General features: G+C 30.6%; 1 protein-coding gene and 1 non-coding gene across 3 annotated transcripts; both read left to right on the forward strand.

Annotated features, from left to right (window-relative positions):
• The first annotated feature begins 1,939 nt into the window (after positions 1 to 1,939).
• Positions 1,940 to 8,346, forward strand: LOC101256558 (heterogeneous nuclear ribonucleoprotein 1). 2 transcript variants are annotated; one of them, XM_010315380.4, is made up of 5 exons: positions 1,945 to 2,694; positions 3,047 to 3,272; positions 3,576 to 4,767; positions 7,948 to 7,989; positions 8,086 to 8,346. In XM_010315380.4, the coding sequence occupies exons 2-4, from the start codon at positions 3,051 to 3,053 to the stop codon at positions 7,959 to 7,961; spliced, it is 1,428 nt and encodes a 475-aa protein (XP_010313682.1). In that variant the 5' UTR covers positions 1,945 to 2,694; positions 3,047 to 3,050; the 3' UTR covers positions 7,962 to 7,989; positions 8,086 to 8,346. The 2 variants fall into 2 exon arrangements, with proteins under 2 accessions (XP_004251544.1, XP_010313682.1); XM_004251496.4 differs by having other exon boundaries at positions 1,940 to 2,694; positions 7,948 to 8,346.
• Positions 8,347 to 8,970: 624 nt separating this feature from the next.
• TRNAL-CAG (transfer RNA leucine (anticodon CAG)) lies at positions 8,971 to 9,051 on the forward strand. Its single transcript has one exon. It is a non-coding gene; the product is annotated as a tRNA-Leu (tRNA).
• Positions 9,052 to 16,786: the final 7,735 nt, after the last annotated feature.

Below are 16,786 nucleotides of genomic sequence, written 5' to 3' on the forward strand. Positions count from 1 at the left end.
CCTCGGAGGACTTAACGTGCACCAAACAAAATATAAAACAATTTCATAAGAATAGAACAATTTTGCACTAAGCAATTACCTATACCCGCAAGGGATATGACTTGTAAACTGATTTTTCTTAAGACAAGCTTCAACATGATTGACGAGTTCTCCTTTTTCTACATGAATGGAACCATATAAGTGATTGTTCGAGATGCAAAAGGTCTCGAGCTTTGTTAGTGAGCCAATTTGTGGCGAGTGTTTGTGCTAATTATCACACTCAAAATATAATGACGGAAGTAGATCTTATTTTTCAATATTTATTAGTATTTTTGTTATTTTATTTGTTAGGTGTTTCTTATTAATCTGTTATTATTTTTCCTTCGTTCGTGCTTTGATTACTCTTTTTTGAGTTGAGGATTTATCAAATAATCTTTTCACACCACCAAAATAGAGTTAAGATCGCAATACATTCTATATTCTCCAACACCATTATATATATTAAACTATGTAGTTTATATTTATTATATTTAATCGAAGGCATTAGCTAGAATTGATATTAAATTCAATATTATAATTTGCATAACTTATTTCATATAGAAGGAGTCCTAACGATTGGTAAATGACATTGGAATAATTAGTTATAAAATTATGAATACAATAACATAGTGTTTGATTGATCACCACAAAAAAGAAACTATGATATAATATTAATTAATTAACCTTTATTCTAAATTTTGTATTTACTAAATTAAAAACCAGTCATGTATATTCATAAGTTGATATAATGAATTAACTTTAATCATTTGGTATTGAAATCTAAATGTAATATTCCAATATTTAAATATTCAAATATGTATTATTTCTTGTATATTTGTCATGAAAAGCCACAAGGTTGTTTTCACTATGAGTATTATAATAAGGTCAAGGAATTTTATCTTGACTTTATTGATCCCAATGACATATTTGTTTAATATTTAATTAAATTTTTGTGATTGAAAATTATTACTTATACTTAAACATGTTTTTTAATTTGACATTAACTGATATCTATACCCTTTAATTTTGAGTATGTATAAATAGACATGACTTAAACTTATGTAAACTTTAACAAACAGGCACATTTATCTTATGTGGCATTTCACATGATAATTTTGTGTCATATGTGACATCTTCCATGAATTATGATGTAAAACTCGTGTGCCTAATAGTTTAATTTTATACAAATTTAAGTGTCTATATCCAAAATTCGAGGACATAGCTAAAATCAAATTAAGCACCATATTCATGTATTATGTTTTTATTTATTCCATGATTTTCAATGCAAAATTAAAAACAAAGATATTCCATTGGTAAGAAAATCGTCCGCATCATATTTTAATATCAAATCAATGAATGAATAACATATATTTGAATATAAATAATATTTACTTAATTTTGATTAATTAACGTATGTTTTGTTCTTACCTACGATAAATTAAATTAATTCAACATAAACATTTGATACGAATATATGTTTGTCATAATTCATCCATCCATCCATCTATTCCTCCACCTTTCTTGATGGTGAAATAACTAATTTCAAACTGAGGTTGAAATAATTCACACAAATTTTCAATTACAAATTATATGCAAATTGAACTTAGCTCAAAGTTTATTACTCCCTTCGTCCGATATTATTTGTCATGTTGCGATCTTCAAAAGTTAATTTGATTAATTTTCAAAGTTAAATTAAATTATATTACTTCGATATTTCAAACAAAAAATTAGATATTCTAAAACTATATGAAATGTACTATAAATTACAATTTTTTTTTGCATATTAATATGATGAAAAAATACTAAAATATTAGTCAATTTTTTTTATAGCTTTTGACTCTAATAATAAAAACTATGACAAATAATATCGGACAGATGGAGTACGATAAAAAATAATAAGTAGTATTTTTTTCCTTTTTTAGATTTGGTCCATTTTTTCTTTTTTTTTTTTGGTCCAAAATAAAAAGTTCCTTTTATTATTCACAACCCCTTCTTCTATCAAAAACATCACAAACCAAAACCAAGAAAAAACTTCAAAACTCAAAACAAATTTTCCTTGTACATTACATCAAATTTTTCTCACAAAAAGTATATATATAAGGAAACAAATTAGAGCACAAGCAAAACCAAATCCTTTAGATCAAATCATCAAATCACACCAAAATTTTCTCTCTCATTACCACATATATTCTCCATTCTTCTTGTTCTTAGCAAAAAAAAAAAAAAAAAAATTAAACTAAAAAAAAGGAAAAAAAATTAATTTAATCATCAAAATCAAAACTTTTTAAAAGGGTTGAATCAATCTGTTATTGTTATCATAGTGTGTAAAAAATCTTGAAGAAAAAAGATAAAATCTTGAAAAAAGAACAGTGGGAACAGAAAAGTAAAGAGGGCTAATATAGAGGAGGAAGAACATCGCCCTCGGTTCTAGTTACTGTGCCTCCTCTGTAGATCTTATTGATTTGGGTGATTTTGTTAAATGGGTATTGTTCAAAAGATAGATTCTTGATTTGTGTATTTGTTAATTTTTTTTTTATGAAAAAAGTTTGATGAAATCATTTTTCATTGTTGGGGTTGTTTTGATCCGTTTAGTTTGATTGAATCTGATAATTATTGGATCAGTTACAGATTGTTGTGTGTCTCTGAAGCTCTTCATTATACTTCACAGTAAAAAAGGTATGTTCTTTACTGTTTTGGTTGTTGTTTCCTTAATCTGTATATCTTTTTTTTGTTAAGTAATGGATGTGGAATTTAATATTGTATTTTGGATTGAGTTTGAGGTGTCTCATTTTCTGTAAAATGGGTTTTTTCTTATGATGTTGTAGTAAGAATGCTTTGTCATTTCTTTTTGTTTTGAGCTGAGGTCCTTCCGAGGTAGGGGTAAGGTGCGCGTGTGGTTATGTTGTTGTTGTTGGGTTGTTCCTATGAGCAAATGTTATTTGGTTTTATTTTTTGGCTTGACGTTGCATAATGTTGAATGGAAAGTTTGGAAATGAGTATTTTATGACCATTGATTTTGGTATTGTAGGAAAATGCAAGTTGATCTTGGTAAGTTATTCGTTGGTGGGATTTCATGGGACACAGACGACGAGCGTCTGAAGGAGTATTTTAGTACTTATGGGGAGGTTGTAGAAGCTGTAATTATGAAGGATAGGACTACTGGCCGTGCTCGTGGTTTCGGTTTTGTGGTCTTTGCTGATCCTGCTGCTGCTGAGAGGGTAGTAAAGGAGAAACACAACATTGATGGCAGGATGGTAAGATCTTTAAGTTTGCTACATTCTTTCCAATTTGGTTTTATTTTGTTATATCACCGCTTAGCATGACAGTGTTACGAAGATATAACCAAAATGATGTAATATTTAACCAAATGCTCTGGGCCTTCATGGTATCGTTGATGTTCTCAAGCAATGCTGCTTGTTAATCTTACTTGAATAGCATTTTGTCATCAAACGTTTCTGGTCTTCTACTTTGATCTGATCTTTGAGTGCCAGAAGTGCACAACTTAAGATCTCTAGTTACTTCATTTACCCGAGATTTCTTACAATCCTCTTTTACAGGTAGAAGCAAAGAGGGCAGTTCCACGGGATGACCAGAGCACGACAAGTAGAAGCAGTCCTAGTATTCATGGTTCTCCTAGTCCTGGTCCAGGACGTACAAGAAAGATTTTCGTTGGTGGTTTAGCATCCACTGTCACTGAGACTGCCTTTAAGCAGTATTTTGAGCAATTTGGAACAATCACAGATGCAGTAGTTATGTATGATCATAACACTCAAAGGCCTAGGGGATTTGGATTCATCACTTATGATTCAGAGGATGCAGTGGATAAAGTCTTGCTCAAGTCTTACCATGAGCTGAATGATAAAATGGTTGAGGTCAAGCGCGCTGTTCCCAAAGAGTTATCCCCAGGTCCTAGCCAAAGTCCACTTGGTCGGTACAGCTATGGATTAAATAGGATGAATAACTTCCTTGATGGGTATGCACAGGGATACTCTCCAAATACAGTTGGAGGATATGGAGTCGGTATGGATGGTAGATTTAGCCCCATCACTGGGGGTAGGAGTGTCTTTACTCCATTTGGTTCTGGTTATGGTATGGGTCTTAACTTTGAACCAGGTCTGAGCCCAGGATATGGTGGTAGTGCAAATGTTAACAGTAGTTTAAGCTATGGACGGGGACTGAATCCATATTATAGCTCAAGCAGACTTGGTGGTGGCATTGGGTTTGACGGAGGAAGTGGGGGAGGAAACACTTCTTTCTTAAACTCAGCAAATCGCAATTTATGGGGTGATGGAGGACTGCACCATGGGACGACCTCGACAAGCTCTAGCAACTTTTTAGTATCTGGAAGTGGTGGAAACATTGGAGGAGGAAGCTTTAGCAACAGTGGAGTTTGGGGTTCATCAATTTCCTCTCAAGGCGGGGGAAATGTTTCTAGCAAAAATGGAAATCTCGGATATGTGAATGGTGACAGCATATATGGGATGGCAGGAGGCTATGGCAGAAACGTCACAAAACGTGGAGCCGCTATGCCATCAGGATCCAGGGGTAGTTATGATGGGGGCCCTTTAGCTGATTTATATGGTAGTGGTTTGGGATATGATGATCACACTTGGCGTCCTTCAAATTCTGAGCAGGATGCAACCGGTTCTCTTGGTTATGGACTAGGCAATGGACCTTCTGACATGTCACCTCAAAGTACTTCAGGTTATGTTGGTAGTTATGGAGTTGGCAATAGACAACCAAACAGAGGTAAGCTTCACATGGTTAAGCTGTTGTCTTGTTGTCATTCTTATTATCTTGGACAAGTATAACTCTCATATGATCATATTATATAAGCTTCTAGCTATCTGCATCAACGTTAAGTTCTTCGCGTAGAGTAAGATTGTGCTTAAACTTCGTCTTTACGCTCTTTACTTTCCTAGAGAAAAGAGAGTGTATGTTACTGTCAAGTTATCCCGTCATCTTTTTGGCAATTTCCATTTATTTGGCTAAATTTTACTCATTGTTGGATGTACCGTTGTTGTCTTAGAATTCTAGTTATTCCCCTCTTTCTCAATCCATGTCTGGCAGCTAAAGTTTACTAATTTTAGGACTTGGTATTTATGAAATTGGGTTCTCAACACAGTGAACTTTAACACTGTTTATTTGATAATTTGGTTGTTTTCGTTCTTTTCTGTAACTTAAGCCTATGATTTTCTTTGTCTGTCCTAATTGTAATAGCTACATGAGTATAATTTCCACGTGCATCAAAAGATCAAGACTTTCTTGGATCAGAAAATAATAGTGCATACCCTATTATTGAAGTCTAGTTGTATGTAGTCTTGATGGTCTGGAAGTGATGCTTTTGTTCTAAAGTATTTATTTTGAAAGTTTACTTTATCCAGTAAACTGTTCCTACAAAAAGAGGGCCAAATAATTAATGTGCATTAATATCTATATAAATGATATAGCATTGTGGGATCGAAGACCTAAAAGATAGTTTATTTTGTTAAGCATGGTAAAATAGAGTCAAGAAACTTGGAATCAATTTGTGCTATTTAAATATGATATATTGACCAGATCTTAAACAATTTTTTTCATGGGAAAATACAGGAATTTTTTTTGAACTTGTTTTGGTTTGATCGTAATATCTGATATTTCATGTAAGTATGTTTTATTCTGAAACTTCGCCATGATTTGTATACGTTCTCTACTCAAATGGATCGGAAGTCCTTTATATCTGTTGCACCAACTCTTGTAGGAGTAGAGACTATAATTGATGAGCTAAAACAGCCCTCACATAACAGTATAGATAGAATTGATTCATGCGTTCCATAACATCTCTTCTCACCGTCTCAATTGAAAAAATGCAATAACTAAAATTTAACCATAAGCTTGTTGGGGCCTGCTACATAAATTCTCGCTATCTAGTTTGCTCCATTTAGACTTGTCTAATGGTAGCTACCAGTAAGAGTGGTCTTCATCTCAACTAGTTCGTATCACCTATATGGATCGTATTCTATTTTTCACTAAAGTCTGCATGAACTCCAAGAGACTTTAGGTCTTTTAAGACTTCCTTCTTTGTCATTTTAGGTGTACTTTGTCCCTTTTAAACACTTTCAACCATATGTTTGACACGTACTCTTACAAACCAGTGCTTGTGGAGCTCTACGTAGAACATGACTAAACCATTTTAAACAACCTTCTCTTATCTTAATTTTGTATGATTGCAAATGTATCCTATCTCTCGCATCTCTATAACGCCCATATTGTGGATATGTTGGATGTAGAGGCCGAACATTCACTCATCATAGACCATTGCTAACTTTACAGCCGTTCTAATAGGACTTGCCTTTACTTTGATATGGTATCATTCTGTTTGCGTAATACTCTGGTTGTACTTCTCCATTTACCATTCTTTTTCAGTTTTTTTATATCTTCATCTATCATGCGATTCTCATGGAGCATTGAGCCTAGATATCCGAATTGTCCACATTTAAGCATTGCAAACTTGGTCACTTCAATTCAACTCTTTGTATGCTGGATAACTCATATTTCGTTGTGACATCGTTTGGAACTTCTCACTTCTTGTTACATGTCCTTATATACCCTCTCAAGCTCCTCCTCCTTGATGCTAACTTCTGGAAAATAAAATAAGAGAGCATTGCAACTGTTTTTCGTTCATTGGCAAATCTTTCTGTGTGAAGATCTCTGGCAGTTACAAAAAGGGAACTGTCATTTTCATTGGTCCTCGCACAAATCTTTCAACTGGACCTCTGTTTTCTTTTTACACTTCCTGTGAAGTCCTAGAAATTCTTGCTGATGCACTTGAAGCACACAATAAGGACAGTATCATTTGGAATTCCTAATGCACCAGCAGCTCCATTTATTTTTATAATGTTAATTTACTCAGCCTCTCTTTAGAGCCTAGTGAAGGCCAACATCCACTAACTTCCCCGCCTCCTATATATAATCTTATCGAGCAACACTTCTATTTCGGTTTCTTTAAGACAAATGATAGATGACCTCTACCTTTTGTTGCCACTTTTACAACTGTTCTTTGAGACGGGTCCATTAGGCCCTCATATTTCATGTCAATGTGTTCTATTGTATACTGGATGGTTGTCATTCGGGTTTTTGACATCTTTCTCTGATTCCATCAGCTCTTTCCCCCTCTACTTTCATAATTTACTGAGGGTATTAGATTGCTAAGTTCCGACTTGTTCCTCCCAAAGGGCAATTTCTCCATTTCTAAAAGCCTCATAGAAGTGTAAATAATTAGTCTGAGGCACAAAGAATCCTTTGGACCGTGACATGGTTAGGTTTTTCTGCAATTGCCAAATGGCTGCAGATTAGCGCATCCGTGCCTTTTTGTGCTTCCATTTCTGACCGAAAGGTGGTCTACTTTTTTTCTCACTGGCTTCCCGACCTTGAAAATGGTCAGGTAGCCTTCATGGTTTGTTGTCTCTTCCTCTACTGATCGTAAGCACTGAGACAGATACATGTGATGAGAGAATAAAAGGATCCTTGTGCTAGAAACGACACAGCTTTTATTTATCAGATAATATGCGGAGGCAAATTCATGTCTTAGTATTTTTCTTAAAATGAAATTGTCTTCTGTGGGTAGGCTATGGGAAATTGACAAAGCTTTTCGAAGGACAATTTCATTGCTCATGACTGTCATCACTGAAATGCCTGAAAAACTTATCATCTTGAGTTTCTTTACTTAGTTTTCATGTAGATCTTGTTTATATATTTTCGTGCCATGAGGCATGAGCTTCGACCAAATAGTTTTGTCCTTGTACTCTTAGCTTGTTTTATTACACATGATATTTTCCTTAAATTTCCTTCCCATCCTCTCTTCTCATAGATGTATGCACATTTGCAGTTCTTCGAGTTGCGATGTCAGATAATGCTATGTTTTAATCTAATGTTCTTCCATCGATGCAGGAATGGACGGCTAGGAGAATGTCTCGAATCAAGGCTGTTATAGTACGCGAGATCTTTTTCCGTCTAAGTTGAATCATGAATTTTGAATATTTCCACAAATTATATAAAACTTAAGAAGAGTTGGACTTCCTTTTGTAGGGGACTTGGAAATGCCTGCTTTTTGAAGGTCTAGAGATAGAACTTTGCAAGACACTTTGTTTTAAAATGATAATTTTTTTTTTTTTTGAGTTATGTTTTAGAAATTTCCTCTTTTTTTTCCTCTTCAAGTAAGGTGTAAAATCAAATTGCAGCTGCAGCAATACATACAAAGGAAATAGACAGTTTATTTTTGCACAAAATTTTTATATTCCATGTTTTTGCTGTAAACGCGTCGAATGTTATGTAATGCTTTCTCTATTATTTGCTACGTCTTCTTTACTTCTGTAGAGTTCTTTTTCTTTCTGCTTTGATATATGCGATACTTGAGCTTAGAGTCTTTTGAAAATGACCTTTCTACCTCCACGAGGTAGGAGTAAGGTTTTCGTACATTTTACTTTTCATTTGATTGTATGAGTATTTTATATATTGAGAGCTTATGCTATATGTTTCTTTTATCACTATTATTTCATCTTTCGTTCTTCTTTCGCCTCCTCACGAGGTATGGATCTATTAGTAACAACTTTTTTCTCTCTCAAGGACGGTGGTAAGTCTATATACATCTTACCATGTTTAGATCCCACCAGTGAAACTATTTTGATATGTTATAGTGATTTATGTCGAAAGCTTTTACGTTTTTACGTTCTTCAGTATGAGTACTTTTATCGACTTTGGGGTCATAATTAGTCCTATTGAGTAAAACATATTATTAGGTAATTATAGTGCAAATAACTGTTTATAATAAATATTGATTGATAAATTGGAAAACAAGATAGGTAACATGCCATTCATAGGTTAAAAATGATTTATCCTTGGGTGGATTATTCTTTACATTTACCATTAGTTTCAGATTATAAAATATTAACTATAAGTTAATTAAAATCAAATGTCAAGATGGCCGAGTTGGTCTAAGGCGCCAGTTTCAGGTACTGGTCCGAAAGGGCATGGGTTCGAATCCCATTCTTGACAAACATAATTTTTTCTACGAGTCGCGAGAGACATGTCCAAAACATTTCAAGCTATCTCACATTTTTTTTCTTAACGTACCTTTTACTAGCATCTTCTGACTATAGTCATTGTTAATCTTATTTGATCGTGTATGAACGTACATCTATCAATTTGTATATAAATAGTAAATGTAACAAAATAACAAATCTCATTCCTCACATAACACAATTAACAAAAAATGTAACAAAAAGAATACGTTGTACATCAAAACCAAAAAAAAAAAAACAGATGCAACGTACATTCACATATTTGCAACTCTCATCTTATGAATACGAGTTCAAATCATGAGAATAACAAGTATCAATTTATATATAAATAGTAATGTATTCAAATAACAAATCTCATTCCTCACATAACACAATCAACAAAAAAATGTAACAAAAAAATACATTGTACATCAAAACCAAAAAAAAAAAACAGATGCAAACATAAGTTAAAACAACAACTTACAAAAACATCAACAATTGCCAAGAACAATTGATCCAATAGTTTGGCCATTAACGAATCAATTTCACGTATGGTCATTGAACTTTACTCAAAATAACATTAGTGACAAAACTACTTTTATCACGTTAACAAAGGCGGATCCAAGTTTTGAGTTTATAGGTTCTGAAAGACCCCTCTTTTTTTGTTTATTGAGTTTTGAATAAACTATTTATGCATATTACATATAATAATGTTAATTTTAAAATATAGGATTTGAGCGAAACTTATCGGTAACTTTTATTGTGGTTCCACCCTTAGGATAAAATAACGAAACTACTTAGATTCGATTCTTCTTTTGATCGATCAAAACCCCTCCCTAGCAATTTTCTTTTAAAAAAAGAAGTTCAGTAACTAGTTATACATAGAAAAGAAGGATCTAGATCAGTTATAACTGAAGTTGCTCAAAATATTCAAAGATGTTATTGCATATGTATTTTATTCATTAAAATATACTATTTTTGAAAAATCTGACACTACCTAATGACATTTCGAAAGAGTTCGAGCAACATAACTTTAAACCCAGTAACCGCCCACCCCAACTTCACCCCATCCCATACACAATTTTTTTAATTTATTTATTAAGAAACACAAAAATGACATGTAAGTATGATAATGAAAGAACTAACCTGAGACAGAGCAGCAAAGGTTTAGGGACAAAATTGTAATGGATATTGAAGATGCAAAGAGAGAGTGTATATATATAAAGAGCCATATGGAGAAAGGATAAATGTAGGAGTAAGGTTCAAATTTATTATTTTTGTTTACAACCCGTTGTTCGATAAAGTTAGTGTCATTTGACCAAAAGATAGTAGGTTCGAGTTGTGAGAACAACCTCTTGAAAGTCTACATTCAATATATTGTTGTGTGGTTTAGCTCTTCCTTGAACCTCGCACATAGTAGGAGTTTAGTACATCAAGCTATTTTTTTTTTTTTACCTAATTGTCTATACTTGCGTTGAGATTTTTGACTAATTAGACTTGTGCTTCACATAAGATTTAAGGAGAAAATACTTTCTATTAAAGATTTTTTTTCATCTCAACGCATGAACATGAAATCTCTGACTAAGCCAAAGAGATTTTATCCATTCTGCCACGACCTTTAATAGTAGGTTCTGGTTTTTGTTTGAAACTATAACTCTTTACCAAATATAGTTTCATTTCAAAGCTCAAAAATAAAATATCTGATTAGACACAGATATATATATTTGATTAAAATCACACTATTACTTTTGGTGGTGGATTAGTTATAATTTGACCACCACAAAAAAAGAGAGCATATAATGATGTTGTTTTTATTTATTATCTTTTTGTAAAATAATAATAAAGAAGAAGAGAAGTTATGATTCTTAGCTGGAAACAATTACTAAAACAATAAAATTGGAAAAAAATAATTTTAATTTTTTATTTTCTAAAATGATAAATATTTTTGAGACAAATAATTTTAGTAAGGATATATGTAATTTGTGTAATTAAATTGTATAATATGAACTACATATATAATTGTGTAAATTTTATATGACATAGTCTTTTGAATTTGAATTGATATATGTCAATTTTTTATATATAAATTGTATTTATAATGTATTAATTATTATAAAGTACATACAAATTGAATTAAAACTATATATGAATTTGTATAAAATTGTCTTAAAATTGTTGGGTATTGGGCCTGGGAATTAGATTGAACAAAATTGTTGGGCCTAATTACTATGTTTGGGTTGTTGGGCCGTCAAATCTTGTAGGCCCATACTATTCTTCAGTGGTAATACACAATTTATCTTGAATTCTCTTCAATTATTCTTTTGTTAATCCAACTTTGTGTTCACTTTTATTTATCTTAATTAAAATATTCAAAACTTATAAAACATATAATATATAAATTGATATTGATAAAATATTTTAAACAATATATCTAGTGATGACACAACAAAAATTATCACCCTTCGGAAAAATTACAAAAAATGCTTATAAATTAAGTGTTTTTAATTTGATAAAATTTAATGTACTTGCGATCACAAGTAATGACGTTATTCTTGAGTATAATTAAAGTATGATACTTCGTCCAGCACAATTGCAAATGGAATGATGTTTTACTGTAATATCAATAGTGATTATAAATTGTTTATTGAGATGTTGTCATCGTTAAATTTCAAATAATTAAAGATAAGGGAGATGTTAGAACGATTAATGCATATCTTCTTGTGACTAATTCTAAAATCAACCGTATGAATGTATGTTAAATATTCATCTGGATCAAGCTATACTGTTGGAGTTATATGCCATGACGTACTCATATGAACATACTCCTAACAATTTGACTCTAGCATACCAATATCGCGATCATATTAAAATAACTAAAATTTATTAATATTTCTTTATAATATTAAATTAGTTAGTAATCAACATTCCATTGCAAATACTGTGAATATATACACATTCGGCCTTAGTTTTCTATTCTTTTTTGTGTTATAAATATAAAAATAAATGTTAGTCCAAAGCTAAAAGATCATGTATTACATTCTTAAATTTACCTATTCCATCTTCTTCTTTTGCTTTTTCATTTTTATTATGTTTCCTTAGATGAAATGGGAGAGATTAAAGCTAAAATGATCATGTTTTAATTTGAAATTTTAAAATTGAACAATAATTTTGTAAAATATAATTCAGATACCCAACGAAAGAAAAGTGTCTCACATTTAGAGTATATAGGAAAGGATAACAAGTAACACTAACAATAAAAAAAGAAATAATTGATGGATGTGTTCGTTACGAAGAAAAATATTTTAAGAAAAAATAATATAAATTTTTTATCCAATTTCTTGTGTTAGGTACATAAATCGTATGTAATCATAGTTGTGCAACTTAATTTTGATATTGATATTTCATATTCACCATCTTATAGTCCTTTCTCTAAAATCCCTTTTGCATTTCTATAAAAAGAAAGAAAAGTTTAAACATAAATATGAACTACGATAATATCTCTATTTCTCGATATTAGTTGAGGAGCTCGCTGGAATACACTCAACCTTATGATAACATCTCTCTTTTTTCAATTCTCATATTAGAAGGATCAATAATATTTCAACTTACTGAACTCTCGACAAATCAAAATATCTTTTTTTCTTAATTGTAGATGTTGGGCATTTGACTTTGACTTTTTCTTGTCAAAAGGTGGCACCTAACATATCTTAGAGAAAAAAAAATTATTTAAAGAATAATCATGTTATTATTTTTTTCCCCATATAATACTTCACTTCTCCTCCAAATTTCCATCAAGAAGCTTTTTTATTTCCACTTTATAGTATCACCGACGCCATTTAATATGCAAAAAATAAATAAATTCCCCACCACCATTTTCTCAACTATTGTTCTAGACTATTCACATTTATCTCCTATAGTTTGACCATATATTATATATAATAATCGTGGTATTTGAGTTAATATTAAAAAATATTGGGATAAAATATAAGTACCTTTTTAATTTATGCCTAAAATCTCAGAGGTCCTATTATCCCCTTAGACTTATTTTTATTAATAATATTCTATCCCTTTTCGGCCTACGTGACACTATTTTGTGGGTCCAATGTTGATTGACTTTTTTTAAAGATAGTCTCACGTAGGTCGAAAAAGGATAGAATATTACTTATAAAATAAGTTCAGCGGGTAATAGGATAAGTGTCTCTCTCAAATTTCGGCATAGGTTAAGAGGGTACTTATGCATTTTCTCAAAAATATTCAATAAATTATATATTTGATCAAATTTAAAATACCTTTTATAGAATATATGAAAATATATAAAAAAGTTGTTGGATTTAAAAGTAACATTATATTTTGACGCTATAATTATATTTCAAAATATACCAAGTTCATAATTCATAAGATTTTTAAAATTTAAATACGATTGAATTAGTATATGATATGATATGCACCAAGACCAACTTCCTTTTAAGTCAAAAGAAATGATGATTTAAAAGATTATTAATTTAAATTATATTTTAAGTAATGCACATTAAATTCTCTACTAATTATTCCAAATAATAATAATAATAAAAAGGACCTAGAACTTAGAAGAATAAGGAGGACAAACGCATTAAATTCAACGTAGACTAATTCTTCAAGAGTTTAGCAAAAAAAATGTTAATAACAATAATAATAATAATAATAATAATAAATCCCAAATTAAAGCTCTTTTAAGTAGTCCATTTACGTTCTTATCAAAATATAAAATTTGTTCAGGCTTATTTTTATTTTTTTTGAAATATTACTTGTCTCAACATAAAATTGTTATAATTTTTCATATTTTACTCGTAAAGATGCAAAAATAATTATAATTTATATTTATGTTCAAACACAACTTTAATTCTTGAATATTATTTTCAATTTTTTTCTATATTTCACGATTTATATTCAAACGTCTAATAAATAAAATAAAATTTTTTAAAAAGGAGAGAAATGCTAGGTTAATGCACATATGGTCTGAACTCAAATGTATAGTCAAAAAATGCTTTAATTCTAATTGAATTCCAAATATTATTCAAAGCCATGAGCAAAATGTTGAGTATGTGGGTTTAAAATTCTAAAGAAGATATTTTATCGGATACTCAATCATATTATTTATGAATATTAAATAATTTTTTAAATATGAATACATATTTTGACTAAAGTTATTAGATTTTGTCAATCTCATCCGCATCTCTTAGTACTATAAAAAATATATGAATTTTTTATCGCGCATCAACAAAAAAGATTTCGAAAAAATATTAGTTTTTAGTAGTGAAAACATTTTTATATTCTCACTCAAATAAGATAATAGTCTAATGCACATAATATTTCTTATTACACGAAATATGATGTAGATATTCTATTCTAATACAAGCATTTTACACGATTCAGATTTATAACTTACAAATTACACGAATCGAAAACTCCTATTCACATTTTATTTTTTCTCACTAAAACAATATGATGTTTAAAATTTTAAAAGAAAATAATAAAACCATAAAGTCAAATAAGATAATGATTATTAAAAAAAAAAACTCCATTTTGTGTGAAAATTTAATTTATTGATCATAATATTTTCCAACAAAAGTGGCATGTGGACCAAACTTATATGTCCATTTATAAAATCCATCAAATGCTTCCACTTTCTATCTTTTCTATCACTTTCTACACTTATAACACATTCATAAAATTCATCAAATATAAATAAAAATCTTACAATATCTTATTTTTCAAAATATTCTAAAAAAAATTAAAATTCTCAAGAAGTGATGAAAACTTTTCATTTCATCTTCTTTCTTCTTCTTCTTATTACAACATTTTCAACAATTCAAGCTCTCCGGCAGCTGCCGGAGCAAGTTTCCGGCACGCCGGCGGCAAGAAGATCACAAGTTTTTCACCCTATAGTTATTGCTCCGGCAGCTCAAGATTTTGAGTCATCCAAGAGAAGAATTCCCACTGGATCAAACCCTTTGCACAACAAGAAAAGATAGATATATATTATCGTTCGAATCAGTTTACGTGCACCTTATACTGTTTCAACATGCGAGTATCTGCTACCTTCTGCTAACACAGGTTTCAAATAACTATTGTTATACAAATATCAAAAAGTTTCAAATAACATAACTCTGTTCATCAAAGTTTTTGCAGATAAAAAGAAGAAATCACCTAACTCTTTTTTTTATTATTATTGTAACAAAGTCCTATGGTTTTATATATTTTCTTGTTTAAAGGGTTTTATATTTGAGTTTCCAATTGGTTAATTTTGTACAAAATTATACAGCCTTATTTGTAGAAAAAAATTAAGTTTGATTATGTTATATTTCATTTCTTGCAAGAATTATTTGGATTTTAGATCATAGCGTGCTTTGTTAATGGACGTTTGGAAAAATTAAAAAAAGAAGAAGTTTAAATACGTTAAGAAAAAGTCCATCAATAACATTCGTTAATAGTTTGATTCATTTATGTCATTTCGTTTGAGAAAAGATTCACTCATGACGTTATTTATCAGAGACATATTTTATTAATTAACTTTATTAATCACGCTTTGAAGCTCTAAATTTGACTATTCTACTATTTTATGACATAGTTATTTGATACTGGTTAGAATTGGAAATGAAAAGTAGTATTTTTTTTTGTCAAAATAGGATTACTCCGATGGTGAACATCCTTCGCCTAACTTTAAAATTGTAATCGATATGAGTTAGAAGCAAAAACATTTGTTTTTGATTCCGAGGCCAAGTAATATAAAACAAAGGTAATATAACAATTATTATTATACAACCACCAAGCATCACTACCAATAGTAATAATAATAAGACTTTTCATAAAAAAAAATATAAAAAAAAGAGCAGTAATAATAAATAGCTAGCTCATTATTTCTATTTCTTCTCACTTGAATGTTAATTTTATTTTCTTCATAATCATTTATGCACCAAGGTAGTACTGATCAAGTTGTTGGCCCATCCCTTCTGGCCTGTCTGCTCATTACCAACAACTCCGGAGCGGACACGGCAGAAATAATATTTACTGATCACTTTTCTGTTTTAAAGAAGTAGTTAATGTCATACAGTTTTAGATTCCACGTATGAGTAAAACTTTGAAATTTTATGATAACGACTATGTTTTTTGGTTATATGAGATGAAATGTGGATTAGTTGTTGGTACATCCCTTCTTGCCCACTACCCAACAATCACAAACAAATCGATACAATAAAAAATAGTGTTCGTTGGTCACTTTTTGGTCATGTTTTTTTTTAAAAAAAAATAATAATAGCAAATTAATGATATTGAGTTTCAAATTAATGATATATAAGGGCCAAAATGCTTTCACGCTCGGGATCATCTGAATCCTGTAATTCTGATGTCGAACATAAATTTTATGTGTGAAATTTTACTTACATTGCGACAAAAGTAGATAGGAACTCATAACTTTTGGATTCAATACTGAGAGTTTTATGAATTTAATTCATAAATTTTAAATCTTAGATCCGTCTCTAATTTAAAGGTTTAAACAAACACATTTTGCTGCATACATATTAGTAGAATGGCATCTGCCATGCTTGACATACAAACAAATTGCAAACAACAAACTTTGGTCTGCCTCTATGTGCCAAACTCTTAGGATTCATCTAATGAATACTACAACATATTTCTTAGTAAGAAAATATAAGCATAATGACATCCTTGATTTCATCAAACCTTAACTATAA

The sequence above is a fragment of the Solanum lycopersicum genome, chromosome 12 (genome assembly GCF_036512215.1).
Source record: "Solanum lycopersicum chromosome 12, SLM_r2.1".
Taxonomy (NCBI): domain Eukaryota; kingdom Viridiplantae; phylum Streptophyta; class Magnoliopsida; order Solanales; family Solanaceae; genus Solanum; species Solanum lycopersicum.

Bases quoted from the DNA above. Each gene is read 5' to 3' on its own strand.
- LOC101256558 (XM_004251496.4), top strand. From the start codon at position 3,051: ATGCAAGTTGATCTTGGTAAGTTATTCGTTGGTGGGATTTCATGGGAC. The intron at 3,273-3,575 runs GTAAGATCTTTA...CCTCTTTTACAG, and splicing joins ACAACATTGATGGCAGGATG to GTAGAAGCAAAGAGGGCAGT.